Source organism: Mandrillus leucophaeus, unplaced genomic scaffold (assembly GCF_000951045.1).
Source record: "Mandrillus leucophaeus isolate KB7577 unplaced genomic scaffold, Mleu.le_1.0 Scaffold66, whole genome shotgun sequence".
Taxonomy (NCBI): Eukaryota; Metazoa; Chordata; class Mammalia; order Primates; family Cercopithecidae; genus Mandrillus; species Mandrillus leucophaeus.
In genome coordinates this window covers 3,158,811-3,174,153 of record NW_012107141.1, presented here as the reverse complement: position 1 = coordinate 3,174,153, position 15,343 = coordinate 3,158,811, and the positions used below count along the sequence as shown (strand labels likewise).

At 47.2% G+C, this 15,343-nt stretch overlaps 1 protein-coding gene across 2 annotated transcripts in view; it reads right to left on the bottom strand.

Annotated features, from left to right (window-relative positions):
• Window positions 1–15,343, bottom strand: part of PRDM11 (PR domain containing 11) — an 80,379-nt gene that overhangs the window by 31,274 nt on the left and 33,762 nt on the right. The window contains exons 2-4 of one of the 2 annotated variants that reach the window (XM_012001363.1): window positions 14,489–14,613; window positions 14,026–14,129; window positions 13,254–13,516 (exon numbers count right to left, since the gene is read on the bottom strand). In XM_012001363.1, the coding sequence (XP_011856753.1) occupies window positions 13,254–13,516; window positions 14,026–14,129; window positions 14,489–14,607 (486 nt within the window). In that variant the 5' untranslated portion in view covers window positions 14,608–14,613. Of the gene's footprint in view, window positions 1–13,253; window positions 13,517–14,025; window positions 14,130–14,488; window positions 14,616–15,343 lie in introns of those variants that run through there. The other variant, XM_012001362.1, reaches the window with a different exon arrangement.

The window sequence follows — 15,343 nt, the reverse complement described above, 5'->3', positions numbered from 1 at the left end:
AACTCAGACAGCTCTTCCCTTCACAAGTCCCTCTTTTCTGCCTGTGAAAGGTGCCAGGACTATGGACTAGTCTCAGGACCAACCACCCACTACCCTGACCACACAGAGCCTCGCTCTCCTTGGTAAGGAGGCAGGCTCCTGGTGAAAGGCAGCAGCATTCTGAGTACCAGTTTGGGCCCTTGGGGAAGAACTAGAGAAGCAGCTGTCAAGCAGACTGGACTGAATCCCATCTCTTAGTTATGCCTTTTTATGAATGGTCTTGGGCAAGGGTGAGAGAGAGATCTGGGAGTATCTGGATCAGGAGTTTGCTGCCTACCTAGGAGGCAGCAAAAATGTAAACTGGAATGAGCCACAGAGAAATCAGATAGAAACACACTTTAAGTATCATGCTGCAGATTGGAAGAGTCTTCCAAGTTAACCCGGCCGAAGAACGTAGTGAACAGGGCTGACATGAAAGGCACCCCATGGAGCTGTTGAGTACACAACCTGCACATCTATCACAGGTAGCTTTCCCCAAATAACCACTGAAATGAATAAGAGATAGGAAAAAAGCAGAGCAAAACTCTAATGCTTCATAATAAGGTATCACTTCACATCCACTAGGATGGCTAGAATAAAAAAGTCAGAGAAAAACAAGAGTTGACAAGAATATGGATAAATCAGAGCCCTCATATACAATTGGTGGGAAAGCAAAATTGATCAGCTGCTTTGGAAAACAGCCTGGAAGGTCTTCAAATGATGAAACCTTGAGTTACTATTCCACTCCTAGGTATTATGCCTGAAAGCAATAAAAACACGTGTCCGCATGGAAACTTGTACACAGATGTTTACAGCAGCATTATTCATAACAGCCAAAAGGCAGAGACTGCCATCAATGGATGAAGAGATCAACAAGATATGGAACATTATTAGGCCATAAAAGGGAATGATACGGCCTGGTGTGGTGTCTCATGCCTGTAACCCCAGCACTTTGGAAGACTGAGGTGGGTGGATCACTTGAGGCTAGGAGTTCAAGACCAGGCTGGCCAACATGCAAAACCTCGTCTCCACTAAAATAAAAAATAAATAAATAAAATAATAATAATAATAAAAAGCTGGGCATAGTGGTGCACACCTGTAATCCCAGCTACTTGGGAGGCTGAGGCAGGAGTATTACTTGAACCTGGGAGGCAGAGGCTGTAGTGAGCCCAGATCGAGCTACTGTATTCCAGACTGGGTGACATGGAGAGACGCTGTCTCCGAAAAAAAAAAGGTGGGGCGGGGGAGGGGGGGAATGATACATGCTGCCACACAGATGAACCTTGAAAACATGAAGCGAAGTGAAAGAATCTTGTCACAAAGACCACATATGACATAATCTCATTTATATGAAAGGCCAGAATAGAAAAATCTATAGGGTCAGAAAGTAGATTAGTGGTTACCTAGGGATGGGTGAGGGTGATGGGTTGAAGATGTGGGTTAGGGGGATTGGAAGAGGGGAACGACAGCCAGAGGATACAGGATTTGATGAAATTGACTGTGATGATGGTTGCACACATCCGTGAATATAGTCAAAATCATTGAATCATACATTTTAAATGGGTGAATTATGTAGTATGTGAATTATATCTCAATAAAGCTGTTAAAAAATAAAATCTGCCAAAGGTTCATTGTTATCAATCAAACAAGGAGAAGGGAACGATCATATGTCCTACATATCCTATGCTTGAACACTGATCCCTAAAGAAACAGGTTTCCATGCGAGTGGGAAGACCAGCAATGGGATGCCAGGAAGGCATTCTAGATATTAACATCTGAGGCCTGGATATGATAAATTGGAGATCTAGTTAAAAGTCCTGACCCCATAAATGACCTGTATAACCTTAGATAAGCAACATGGCCTTTTAAGGTCCAGTTTCCCAATCTTTAAAAAGAAGATAATAACTATCCCACAGTACTGTTATGAGATATACAAATCATTTAGTACTCAGTGAGCAGCAGCTATTATTGCTGCTACTATTATTGTTGTTATTGTTGCTCATCAACCCTAACTAGCATCTTCTGAGGACCCACTGGGGTCTGGAGTGCTGAATTAGGTTCAGAGACCATAGTTCAACAAGACCTCTCCTTGGGGAATTTTCAAACACCAAGAAACCCCAAATCCTCTGTGGCAAAGCCAGGAAGTTTACTAAACATGAGTGTCTCTCAAACTAGGGTCTTTGGATATATTCTCAGGATCTGAATGTTCTCTCTAAGAATTTTTAATTCCATGTTTTCATTTTAAAAAATCAATATGCGGGAATCCTCATGAGATTTCTGCACCCGCAAGAGGACTGCATTTATGGCTGAGATGGCATCCGTGTCAGATTGAATCCCTGGCCCCAGCTCTTCAGCCGTCCCTATCACCTTTTGCCACATGATTCTGAACTAGACTGTTTAACAGGCATCCTGCACTTCTTTGCTCCTTGACCTTATGTTCAACCATGAAATTGATGTGGCCAATGAGATATTAGCAAACATTGATATAAGCAAAGTCTCGAAATGTAGAAAAGCTTCCCCAGAGAGCCCCTGCTCCTTCAGCTGGGGCCCAGAGCAGACATGATCCCAGTGTCTGGAGCAGACCTGGCTCCAGAGAGAGGAGCCAAGCTCCCCCAGCAGCTGGAGGCTGGGCAGCCCAGCAAAGCCCAGCTACATCAGTCAAACTGCAGCCAATCAGCAGATACACAAGTAGAAATGAGGAACTGCAGCTGACCAGCCCATACGTGAGCAAGAGTAAATGATTGTTGTTCTATGTCAGGGCTTAGCAAACTATGGCCTGCAGGCTAATTCCAGCCCACCACCTGTTTCTGCATGGCCCACCAGGCTAAGAATGATTTTCAAATGGTTGAAAATAAATCAAGAGAAAAAACAATATTTCATGATGTGAAAATTATATGGAACTTAAACTTCAGTATATATAAATAAACTTTTATTGGAACATGGCACACCTATGGCTGCCTTTGCACTATGATGGCAGAATTGAGTCATTGAGACAGACACTGTATAGCCCGCAAAACCTAAAATATTCACTACCTAGCCATTTACTGAAAACGCTTGCCGACCCTTGTTCTATGCCCACTGGATTTTGAGGTAGCTTGTTTTACCCCAACAGTTGACCATACAACCCCAATTATGACTACTTGCTATAAGCCAACAAAAAAAGAACAGATATAAACTTAACATGTAAATGTTGCACTCCGGCAAAGAAAAGGCCAAGACACATCACGGCAGTTGCAATAACAAAAGATAGATGGGTGTGATGGCACACTCCTGTGATCCCAGCTACTCTGGAGGCTGAGGCAGGAGGATGGCTTGAGCCCAGGAGTTTGAGGTTATAGTGAGCTATGATCTTGCCATTGCACCCAGCCTGGGCAATAGAGTAAGTTCCCACTTCTAAATACATACATACATACATACATACATACATACATATATACATACATACATACAAGATTTCCCAGTGTTTCAAATAGAGACAAACAGTAGGAAAGTAAAGATATCACACTGCACACAAAAGTACAGGCATTCCAAACTCCAAAGACGATTGCTGTGTCTCAGTAATCACTACAATATTCGCCTTATAAATAGCAATTTTGTTTCAGTGACACATCATCAACTATCCTATTAGAATGATTTTGTTAATGTGTATTATGTTGAAGTTTTTGTAGTTCATTTTATATGTGTAAACTTGTTTTGGCTTTATAGTTGTTTAAAAGTTATAAGTACAAGATACTTTGTGTTTACCAAGCTATATGTTTATACCTTTTTAAGTACATTAAAATGAAATTAATGTAACATTAAGACTCCAGGAACATTAAAAATCACCTGAACTTAACACTGTTCAGGTGTGAGAAACACAGCTACAGTAGAATGAACTGGAGAGCCAAGAAATAGAGGAGGTCAGGTTAGGAGCTGGTCTTACTGGAAATACTATACAGGTTCAGAATAATTTTTCATGTTCTACTTTTGCTCTGGTACAATAGATTTACAGACTTGGCTCCAGCCAAAACTGGTTCACGAGCATATTACATTTTCCTGGGGAAATATTTGGTTTGGTTTGTGATTGAATAACTAAACTACCAGCATTTATAAAACAGCTACACAAGCTGAGCCCATTTAATGCTTCTGATATTCAGAATCTTTGGATTGAGGTATTAATTTTTACTCCTGGAAAAGCTGATATTGAATCAATAGTGTTTTATGATCCATTGCATCTGAGAACACAAGAAAAGTGACTTTTACTTTGGTCTCATCTTCCACTTTTCCTTCTAAGCACACTCGGTACCTCTGTTATACCCTAATATTGATACCATCCCCACCTGACTGTTACGTGTGTGCCCCAGGGCCTTTGTAAATTCCATGACTACTGCTATGCTGCATTCCCTCAGTTTCTGACATGGTAGGACATTTGCATCAACTCATCCATCCCTCCCTCAAAATCTAGTGTGGCTAATGAGAACACATGGACACAGGGAGGGGAACATCACACACGGGGACCTGTTGGGGGATAGGAGGTGAGGGGAGGGAGAGCATTAGGACAAATACCTAATGCATGGGAGGCTTAAAACCTAGATGATGGGTTGATAGGTACAGCAAACCACCATGGCACATGTATACCTATGTAATAAACCTGCAGGTTCTGTATCCCAGAACTCAAAATAAAATAACAATAATAGCAATAATAATGATAAAACCTAGTTCAGCTTAGAAGCAAGGACACCCCAGTAGCAATTGCACACCTACCATTCAGAGATTTGGGCTCCTAAACACCGTTTCCCAAAAAGGAATCACAGCTCCTACGAGAGACAGTGGGAATATCTTTGTGCCAGAAAGTAAGGAAAAAGTGCTAAAATAATGATGGGGATGTGTCGAAAGAACAAGGAGCCACTTTGAAAGCATTCCCACTGGTCAAATCTAGGGCAATTTAAACATCAAAATGAATAATGACAGACATGGACTCCAACACATTAAATAAAAAAAAGAATTCATGTTCATACGAATAGCTAAAAATAGCTTTAAATGAGGATTGGCGGGGGGTGAAGGTTGAGCACTATTTTTTTAAACAGAAGAATGTCAATAAATGTAGAAGAGAAAAAAACAGAAAAATCATTTTAACCATGAATAATAATTGATACAGGCAAGACTCATCAATAGCTGTTAAAACCATTGAGTAAAAGATAAGACAGACTGCCACGAGGTGCCTCCTGATGGCAGGCTGTGAGAAAGACCTAATACTGCCTGTGCCAAAAAGCTGTAATCTGAATCCACCACGAAGAAACAATCAGACAAATCTAAACTGTAGAACATTATGCAAACAACTAGCCTGAACTTTTCAAAAGTATCAATATCGTAAAGAGAAAAAACAATACAGGGGAGACTTTTCTAGAATAAAGGAGACTAATGAAATGTGACAATTAAATGCAATGTGTGATACCTGCACGGGTCCTGGATGGGGAAAAAACCACAAAGAATGTTACTAATGGCAATTGGGGAAATCTGAATATGAACTATAGCTGAGGCAGTATTGTATCCATGCTAAATTTCTTGGGTGGAATCATTATATGGTGGTTAAATAGCTCAGGGGTCAGCCAACTATGGCTGTAGGTCAAATCCAGCCCCCACCATCTGTTTTTATACAGCCTGCAAGCTAAGAACGGTGTTACCTTTTTTTATGACTAAAAAATGTGTTTTTATATAATTTCATTTCTATAACTTTCAAATTTCATTTGAAATAATATGAAATTCAAATTTCAGTGTTCACATAGAGTTTTATTGAAACATAGCAACACCCATTCATTCATGTATCATCTATGACTGCTTTTGCAGTGCAATGGCAAAGCGGAGTAGTTATGACAGAGGCTGCACAGTCCATAAAGCCTAAAGTATTTACCAGGTAGCCTTTAAAAAAAATGTTTGTTCACCCTGGTATAGGAGAACACCTTGCTCTTAGGAATTTGGCTGAAGTGTTTAGAGGTAAAGTGTCATGATGTCTCTGTAACTATATCTCAAACAGTTCAGAAAAAAAAAAAAAGAACATGTGGCCGGGTGCGGTGGCTCATGCCTGTAATCCCAGCACTTTGGGCAGCTGAGGTGGGCAGATTGCCTGAGCTCAGGAGTTCGCGACCAGCCTGGGCAACATGATGAAACATCATCTCTACTAAAATACAAAAAATTAACCAGGCTTGGTGGTGTGAACCTGTAGCCCCAGCTACTTGGGAGGCCGAGGCAGTAAAATTGCTTGAACCTGGGAGTTGGAGGTTGCAGTGAGCCGAGATTACACCACTGCACTCCAGCCTGGGTGACAGAGTGAGACTCCATCTCAAAGAAAAAAAGAAAGAAAAAAAAAGTGTGTGTGTGTGTGTGTGTAGAGACAGAGATAAAGCAATGGGTATAAAGTGTTAGCAATAGGTGAATCTAGAGGCAGGTATGAGGGTATTCATTACACTATTCTTGCAACTTTTCAACCGAGTTTGCAACTTTCATAATAAAGAGTAGAAATTAACAAGCAAGCATGAAAAGCACCTGCTCATGCATGCTCACATTGCACATCTACCCTGTCTCAAATGCCCCTTTTCTTTCTTCTTGGACAAACCTGTTACTCCTCATTTCTCTGAGCGTCCCCAAACTTGGTAATACCTGCCTGTCCCCACCACATGTCATGGCACTGCAACTGTCTGCTTATTTCATCTAGCCAAGCACTCAGGGTCTCTCAGATGCTATTCTGGAGGATGTGCCATGAGCTCTGGCACATCCAATTTCAAGTCTTAAAAGAAATCGTCACTGTACTATAAAAGCTGAAATGGGAAACACTAAAACACCATTTCACATCTGCTTCTCCCCAGAATGGTAACAGCCTGGCAGGTGGGGAGGCTGCCTGGCATGAAGTGGACAATTCCATCACACAGTGTCCTCTTTATCAGCGCCCAGAAGGGCGGACCTCCTCAGGAGCTCCCTGGTCCTTTTCACATTATGGACAGAACGTGCCAGCTACTTTCCCAGTGGCTGCCAGATTTGGAGCCTGTATAGCTAACAGTACAGATAGAGGTCATTATATTATACATTTTCAGCTTCATTCCTGGTTCCATTTAGGGTCTCCACCCTTCTTTTTCTTTCTTCTTTCTCTCTCCCAGTTTTAATACGCTATTGTGGTATATTTTATGTATACTGCTAGGCTACCCTAAATCCCTTCTGGAAGAGGCAACGGTCTGAGTGAAAAACTTACATAGCAATCCTGTGCTGGCAGCCAGGTGCAGTGGCTCAAGCCTGTAATCCCAGCAATTTGGATGGCTGAGGCGGGAGGATCACTAGAGGTCGGGAGTTCAAGACCAGCCTGGCCAACATGGAGAAACCCCGTCTCTACTCAAAATACAAAACTAGTCATACGTGGTGGTGCATGCCTGTAATCACAGCTACTCAGGAGGCTGAGGCAGGAGAATTGCTTGAACCCAGGAGGCAGAGGTTGTGGTGAGCTGAGATCACACCACTGCATTCCAGCCTGGGCAACCAGAGCGAAACTCCATCTCAAACAAACAAACAAACAAACAAACAAACAAAATCCTATGTTGGCTTCCTCTGTCTTCTGCCTCTTTACCAAACCACATGGCTGCACAGTACCCCCAGATGCCTTGTGCCAGCAGCATGGTTCCTGGCCTGCAGTGTCTGAGCGTAGCCTGGGTGATCTTGGCAATGAATTACAGCATTTATAATTTCCAATGGGATGAAAACGCAGAGGAAGGGGCATGTCTTTCCTAGACAGGCAGAGGTGAGTGTCCAACTCCTGACAAGTCAGCCAGGCCATGAAGGAGAGTTGTGGAGTGGAAATGGCCATTTGGTCCATCATGACCCAGGTCCAGGCCTTGTACCACTTTGCCCACAGTCAGGCCAGCTTTCCTCCAGGTGAAGCAAAGACAAACAGGGAACTTGTGATGGGCAGGAAGAATGAGTAGAATAGAGTCTACTAAGGCAAGGAGGCAAGAAGAGGCGTGCTAAGTAAGGGAGGCTAGAGGGCCAAGAGGCGGAATGGGAGGGTGGGTTCTGGAGTCAGACTGCACAGGTTTGAACCCCAGCTCAGCGACTCACCAGCTGTTTAGCTTTGTGCAGAATGACTCATCCTCTCCAGGCCTCAGTTTTCTCAGCTGTGCAATGGATGGAATAATACCTATGTCACAGGAGCGTTGTTAGGATAAGATGAGATTATGCTACAAAGCACTGAGCACAGACCCAGACACACAGTAAGTGCTCAATAAACATTAACAGCTATGCTTGTCATGACCACCACCATCATTTGTACAGAGTAGAGTGTATGTACTGAGGGAGTGTGGAAGGAAATGTGTTGTGCTGAATGGGGGCCAGAGCTTCTGCAGGCAGGCAGAAGATGATATACAGTATGGATGATGATATACAGTCCAAAGAAGATGATATACAGTATGGCTTTGGGACAGGACTTCACAAATGAGGGCACTTTATTTAGGATGTGGGGCTTCCAGATCCTGGTCCAAAAATCAGCACCACTGTTCACCCCACCTTCCCCGTCCTCTCCCACCATTCAGCCCACCCATCACCTGAGTAGGCAGAGCCATTCTTCATGCCTGCTTTTCCCTAGTGGAGACCCAAACACCCATGCCCAACACACACATACACACACACACAACTTTTCTTGAGCCACTTTAAGCATCTGGTGGCTCTAGGCCTTCAATGTCTCTCACCTCTTGGGTTCCTAAAGGTTAAAGCCTCCATATGGTCTTGCAGCCTCTAACCACTCCCTCCCTGTGCCCATTTGCTGGCTGCGGGCTGCAGTTAAGGACCTAGGAAGAAACTTCAGAGGGAATAACCTCCAGGCCACCAGTCCCACTGCCTGAACTGGGGCCACGCCTACTCTTGACTGGTAGAGCTAGTCTAGAACCAGGTTGCAAACTCTAGGGCCTTCTATTCCTCCTTTCCTCTCACCATAGACCTGTGCCAGGCAGTCAACCTGGGGAAGTTCGTCTGCTTTAAAGATTCTCAACTTTCCACAGCTGGGCTGTCCCAAGGCACAGACTCTAGCAGCAGCAGAAAGGGATCCTAACAGCCATTCCCTGGGCACGGTCCTAAATTTTTTCTCCTGCAATTTTCCAATAGGCTGTGAAGCCATAGGCTTCCTCTGTTGAACTTCTATCCATCCTTCAAGACAAGATCCATCTCCAATCTGCAGCACTGTGGTTACCAAGCAATACTCTGCCTCGTATTACTCGGTTGGGAACAAACTTCCTCCCCTCCTATCCACCATGGCCCCTGCCCTCATAACTGAACCACAAACTCCATGAGAACAGAGAGCAAACCTCATGCATTCCCATTATCCCTAGAGCTCAGGACCTAGTGCTCTCAAGTTGCTCTGTTTATGTAAGGTTGGGTTGAATCTGAACACATAATAAAAACAGGCTCAGGGTAGCTATTAACTGTTCCACCCCATTAGCAATGTCTCCCAGTAAGGGAAGTCCTCACATGGTGGCATGATGGAGGGACACTATCTTTGAAGGAACCCAAGGTCTACTGTGGACCAGCTATGGGAGTCCTGTGTTTCCTCATCAGAACAAGAGAGGCAGCAACCCCCACCCTATGGACTGTTTCGAGGAAGAGTATGAGATGCCAGAGGTGTCCAGTATGCACCTGGCATATAATAATTGCTCAGTGGGCAACCAGACTTTTAAAACAAGCCATGCACCCTTGCTGGTTCCCTCTCCTCACCTCCCACTCACGCCTTAATCCGCGGCAATCTGGCTTCCGCTCGTGAGACAGCTCCTGCTAAGGGGGCTAAGGAGACTTCTTACTGTCTCCTCCTACTGCTCCACGCCTTCTCAACTCCTCTCCCTCCAATGATTCCTTAAACTCATATTCCAAAGCAAATGCCTCTTCTCTCCTCCCCAAGCACCTTTCCTAGAGGCAATGCCCTCCCTTCTCCGGGCTTCAGCTGCATGAATTTATATACTTAGTTTTCCCCGTCATCCCAGCGTCTCTCTACTGCAGAGCCACACACACCAGAGTGCTCTGGACAGCTCCCCTGAGCACCTCAGGGGCACCAGGAACTCTCCTCATCCCAAGCAGAACTCACCTTCTCTGATCTCCTCAATTTCAGGCCACCTCACTCCACTTCCCTGCACATTTTAGCAGATGTCCCCGCACAAACACAAAAGCCTCCTATATGAGTGTCCTGTTGCTCCTGTAATAAATTGCCAATAAACTGCCCAAACCACAGTGGCTTAAAACAACATACATGTATTACCTTATAGTTCCAAAAGTCAGAAATCCTAAAATCGAGGTGTTGGCAGGGCCACATTCTTTCGGGAAGCTCTGAGAATGAATGTGTTTCTTTGCCTTTTCTGGCTTCGAGAAGCTGCCTGCATCCCTTGACTCCTGGCTCCTTCCTCTATCTTGAAGGCCAGCAGAGCAGCATCCTCCAATCTCTTTCTCTCTGACTCTGAGCCTCCCACGTCCCTCTTATTAAGGTGCCTGTGATTACACTGGGCCCACCCAGATAATCCAAGATCATCGCTCCCATCTCAAGATCCTTAACTTAATCACATCTGCAAAAAATCCCTTCTGCCATGAAGATAATACATTTACGAGTTCTAGGGATTAGGACAGGGACATTTTTGGGGGGCCATTATGTGGCCCACTATACCTAACTACCTCTATCTGCTCTAATCCTCTGCGCTAACCCTGTAAGGACAGGAATGATGCTGATCCACTCCCGTTTTTTGTCCAGTGTCTCCATGTGAACCCTGTGAGATGATGTAAAAGGTTAGGGATCATGCCTTATCTCTACTCTACACTCAAGCACTTCAGCAGAACCCCTCCCGTTGGCTTTTTGAGGATGCTAGTCTTTCTAAGTCTGTTCAGACTTGACCACACACCCCCCCACCTCACTCTTACCTTTCTCCTCACTTCCGATCTTATCTGTAACCAAACTTCTAGGAAATGACTACGCCTGGTCACCTCCATGCTAATCAGGTTCCACCCCCATCACTCTCCAGCAGGGTTTCTAAAGATAACTCTTCGTTATGAGGGACTGTTCTGTCCATTGTAAAATGTTTACAGTAATCCTGGTCTCCAACTGCTAGATGCCAGCAGCTTACCCCTACGCTGAGCTGTGACAACCACAAGGTCTCCAGACACTGCCCAATGTCCAGGGACAGGAGGCAGGGCTGCAAAATCGACTCAGGTTCAGACCCACTGCTTTCTATAATAGCTCTTGCTAAAGTTGCCGATGGCTTCCCTGAGAGTAAATCCACGGGACACTTTTCAGTCTTTCTGGTTGGTTTCTCAGCAGCACTTGGCACTGTCAGCCATTGTGGCCTGGAGAACCTCTCTTCTCCCCTGACTTCCAGGTCACCCACTCTCCTGGTTTCCCTCCTACCTCTCTGGCTACAAACCTTCTGTCTCCTTCGCAGGATCAAGCTCCCCTTCTAGACCATGAACTGCTAAAATCCCTGAAAGCTTGGTCACAGGCCTTTCCACCTCTCACTCAGCACATTCTCCCCAGGTTCTGTGCTCCACACCCACTCCCCCACTGGCCACCCATGCACAGGTGACTCACTAAGCAACATCTCCAAGCCTCCTCTCCAAGCTTAAGACCCATATATCCAACTGCCTACTTGACATCACCACTTGGATATCTTGTTACTCCAAATTCAACAAGTCCCAAACCCAAATCATTTTTCTCTTAACCCAGTCCCCTTCCAGCCTCCTCCATTTCTCAGAGAAAGACACCATTAACGACCTGTTGGGAGACTGCAGATGTCCTTGATACCTCCTGCTCCCTTCCTTAAGCCAGTTAGTCTATGTCTAAGTCAGAGCTCTCCTCTCTGATACAGTTCACAAAGCAGTTCATTTGGCTCCATGTCTGTGCTGCAACCCTAGCGCAGTCTTCCACCATTGCCGACTACAGAACTCCCACACGCTCTACCTGGGGAAAGGGGTGTGGGTACCCATTCTTGACCAGCGCCCCTGAGCTCAATCCGTTCTCCAGGCTGCAGCCAAAATCATCTTTTCAAAACACAAATGTGACCAAGTCACTCCTGCTCCCCCTCTACATTCTTAAAAGGACAGAAGTCCTAATTTGGTCCACTGGGTCCTACATGATCATGTCTCCATCATCTCCTCCACGCCCCTGTGTGTGCTGCACTCCAGGCACACTGACATTCATCCAGTAGCTCAGATGTGCCATGCTCTCCTGCCACAGGGCCTTTGCTCTTGCTGTTCAAAGCATCTCGAGGCACCTGTCCAATCTTCACCTGGTAGGCATTCACCTCCAGTCGCAGCTCAACTAGCAGTAAGCCTTCTCCAACCTCCACCCATATTACTTCCCTGGTTGTTCACTTTCTCCCAGCCTCGCTGTTTCTCCATCACCCTCAGAGTTATAATTTGACATGGATTTGTTTTAGTATTTGATTAATTCCATCTTCCCCACAGAGAACTCCATGAAGGCAGGATTTACCTGATTGTCTTGTCTGACCCACCACTGTATTTACAGGGCCAGCACCGTGTCTGGCACAAAGGAGATACTCAACAAGCGTTTTTGTAGTGAATGAGGATCTTCTTACCCTCTAGAATGTTTTTTCTCTATTATCCCACACTCCCCGATCTCTGTCCACTAGCTCAAGCTTGATTCCTTAAAGTTGCTTTGGTAATCCTTCCTCCTCATACCCTTGAAAACCCCTTTTGCTCATCTTTGCAACCCATCTATTGATAGTACCTTGTGTTGTAACCGACATCACATGTGTACCTGCTTGTTCAATGCCTGTCTTCCCACCAGACCATCTGCTCCCTGAGGACAGGAACCATGTCTGTCTTGTTGAAGGGTTTACCCCCGGCACCTAGCCCAGAGCCTGATATTACTGGTTTGGAAGTGGGAAGTCATGCTCTGCATTCCCAAAGGCCAGCTCCGAGTCACCCACTCTGGAAGATCCATTGGTTCAATACCGCCCGATGGTTAACCAGACACACACTGCCCTGAGTTCTGCTTGGTGATTTCCTGATCTGCTGACTACTGCCATGTGGGTGCTCTCAGCATAGCCCTTGGACACCAAGTGTTGCAGCCACTGAGCCAGGGCCAGGGGACAGCAAGATCCAACATCGACAGGTCCAGAAGGGATGGTAGAAAAGCTCTGGGGCCAAGCTGGGCCAGTATGGCTCCCCCTGGTGGTTTCCTTCCATGTTCCTTGGCAACCTCTCCCATGAGTAGCCCAGGGCACACTCACCAGCCAGGAGAAGAAGCCAGCTGATTTGTCCTGGGTGGAGATCTGCCCCTCGTAGGGTCCAAAGATGTGGCCCTTGGGGATGACCTCGTTGATACATCGCACGTCACTCTCTCCGCTAGTGTCCTTGACCACCTCCATGCCCTGTGGGATGGTGAGCGCTGCCCGGTCTGGGATGCCCACGGGCACCGGTGTGTCAGACACAAACACTGGGGGGCCATGGTTTGGGCATTCATCCACGAAGTACTCCTGGCAGGACTCACAGACTGGAGGGATGGCAAGAGAAGGGAGGGCCTCAGTTGTTGCAGGAAGGTAAGATCCCCATGGGGAAGGCAGAGGGGCTGACAGGAGGCCTACCCATGGACAGACAGCTGCAGGCCCCAGGGTCATCAGTAGCAATAACCCATACTCTCCCTGGGGACTCTAAGAACAGGCCTGCCTATGTCAAGGAGGCCAGCAGCTCCCTTTGTCTCAAGTTTTAAAAAACTGGAAGAAAGAGCATGGCTTTGGAGTCCAAGTGCAACCGTATTCCTTTGGGTTGGAGGACCTCAGGCGGGATACTTAACCCTCACCAAGATTCAGTGTGCTATCTGGAAAATGGGGCCAACAATAGCCACTTGGATGGCTAACGATGATGACTAACCAAGGCCTGGACCTGGGCCTGGTATATGGCAGGTGAGGACCTATCATAGTAGCATTGCTGCAAATTCTCTAGCCAGGAATGGGGCAATGGGGGTGAAGGGAGGAGCAGTCCAGAGCCCCAAGCTCCACTTACACCAGAAGTCCACTTGCTGGAAGCTTTTAGGCATGATGAGGTCACGCTTCCCCTTCAGTTTCTTGGGCTCAACTTCCATGGCCGAGGAGTCCGGTCTTCTAGAGCTGGCCAGGGCAGAGGCCCGAAAAGAAAGTAAAGAAGTCATCAGAGAGTGAGAGCCCAGTGAGGACAAAAGTTGGGGACCTGGCCAGGAGACCGAGAAGATGTGGGGTGGGCAGAGGAGTCCCAGCTGTTCTGCTGTTCAGTGCAGGAGTGGTGGAAAAACTGGAGGATTGAGATGCGAGCACAGACCTCCCTAGGCCACTGCTTGAATTTTTCTAGAGCCTGCACCCAGGAGCTGCCGGCAGCACGGTGAGGGAAAGTGGGCAAGGAGTGAGAACGTTTCCCAGGGCTCCCAACCAACCCAGTCCAGGCACCTTCCACTCCCACTTCTCCCTCTCCAGTTCCCACACAAGGGCCTCACCAGGGCTGGCCATACTCCTGGTCTCGGAGTGGTGAGCAGACCTCCGTCTTCACCACCGTCACCATATCCCCCACGGCTGCATTGGTCTGGGCCAAGCACTCCTTCATGTTCTCGGTCATTCTGTCCTGGGACGCAGGAGGTGGGACCAGCACAGGAAGAGGATCAAAGAAACAGGGGAAGAAGGGTGAGTGGCGGAGAGGGCAAGTGGGGGTCTTGCGGAGTCTGGTTACCCTCCCTGCCATCCCCAGAGGAAGCGCTTGAGAACACAGACAACAAAAACAGCTGTAGCCCCGCCAAGAGGAAATGCCATTTCTATCCCGGGCTGGTCCTGGGGACGACTGGAGCCACCAGCCCCATGGGGTCAGGGGCCTAGGGCAGCCCAGGCCAGGAGGCCGCACTGGGAAGCACAGCCTGGACCCCCAGACCAAAGGGCAAAGGGCAGGAGGATCCCATAGGAGCCTGGGCGCAAAACTGCAAAGGGGAGAAGGGAGGGAACAACTCAAGCCCAACTGGGGCCAAGGGGTAGTGGGCGGACTGAATGGGCCCCCAGAGCCTGGCAGGGCAGCCCCTCACCCTGGAACTGTCGGGAGCGCAGCCAGGCCCCTTTGTCAGCTCAGAGCAGGTACAGGCAGGGCCTGGGGGCGCTGGCGAGGGCCAGCCAGGGCGCCAGCCCCACCCCACTCTCTCTAGGGGACACTCCCTAGCCCGCTGCTTACCGCCCTCCACCACTGCTCCGGGCTTCAGCCCCTCCCTCGGCACCCCGGGGTCCTCATGCCAAGCCCGGGGACACTCTTCGGGGCCAGGGTGGCACGCAGCTGGGGCTGGGACCGCGCTGGGCCCCGGGACTGGGCGAAC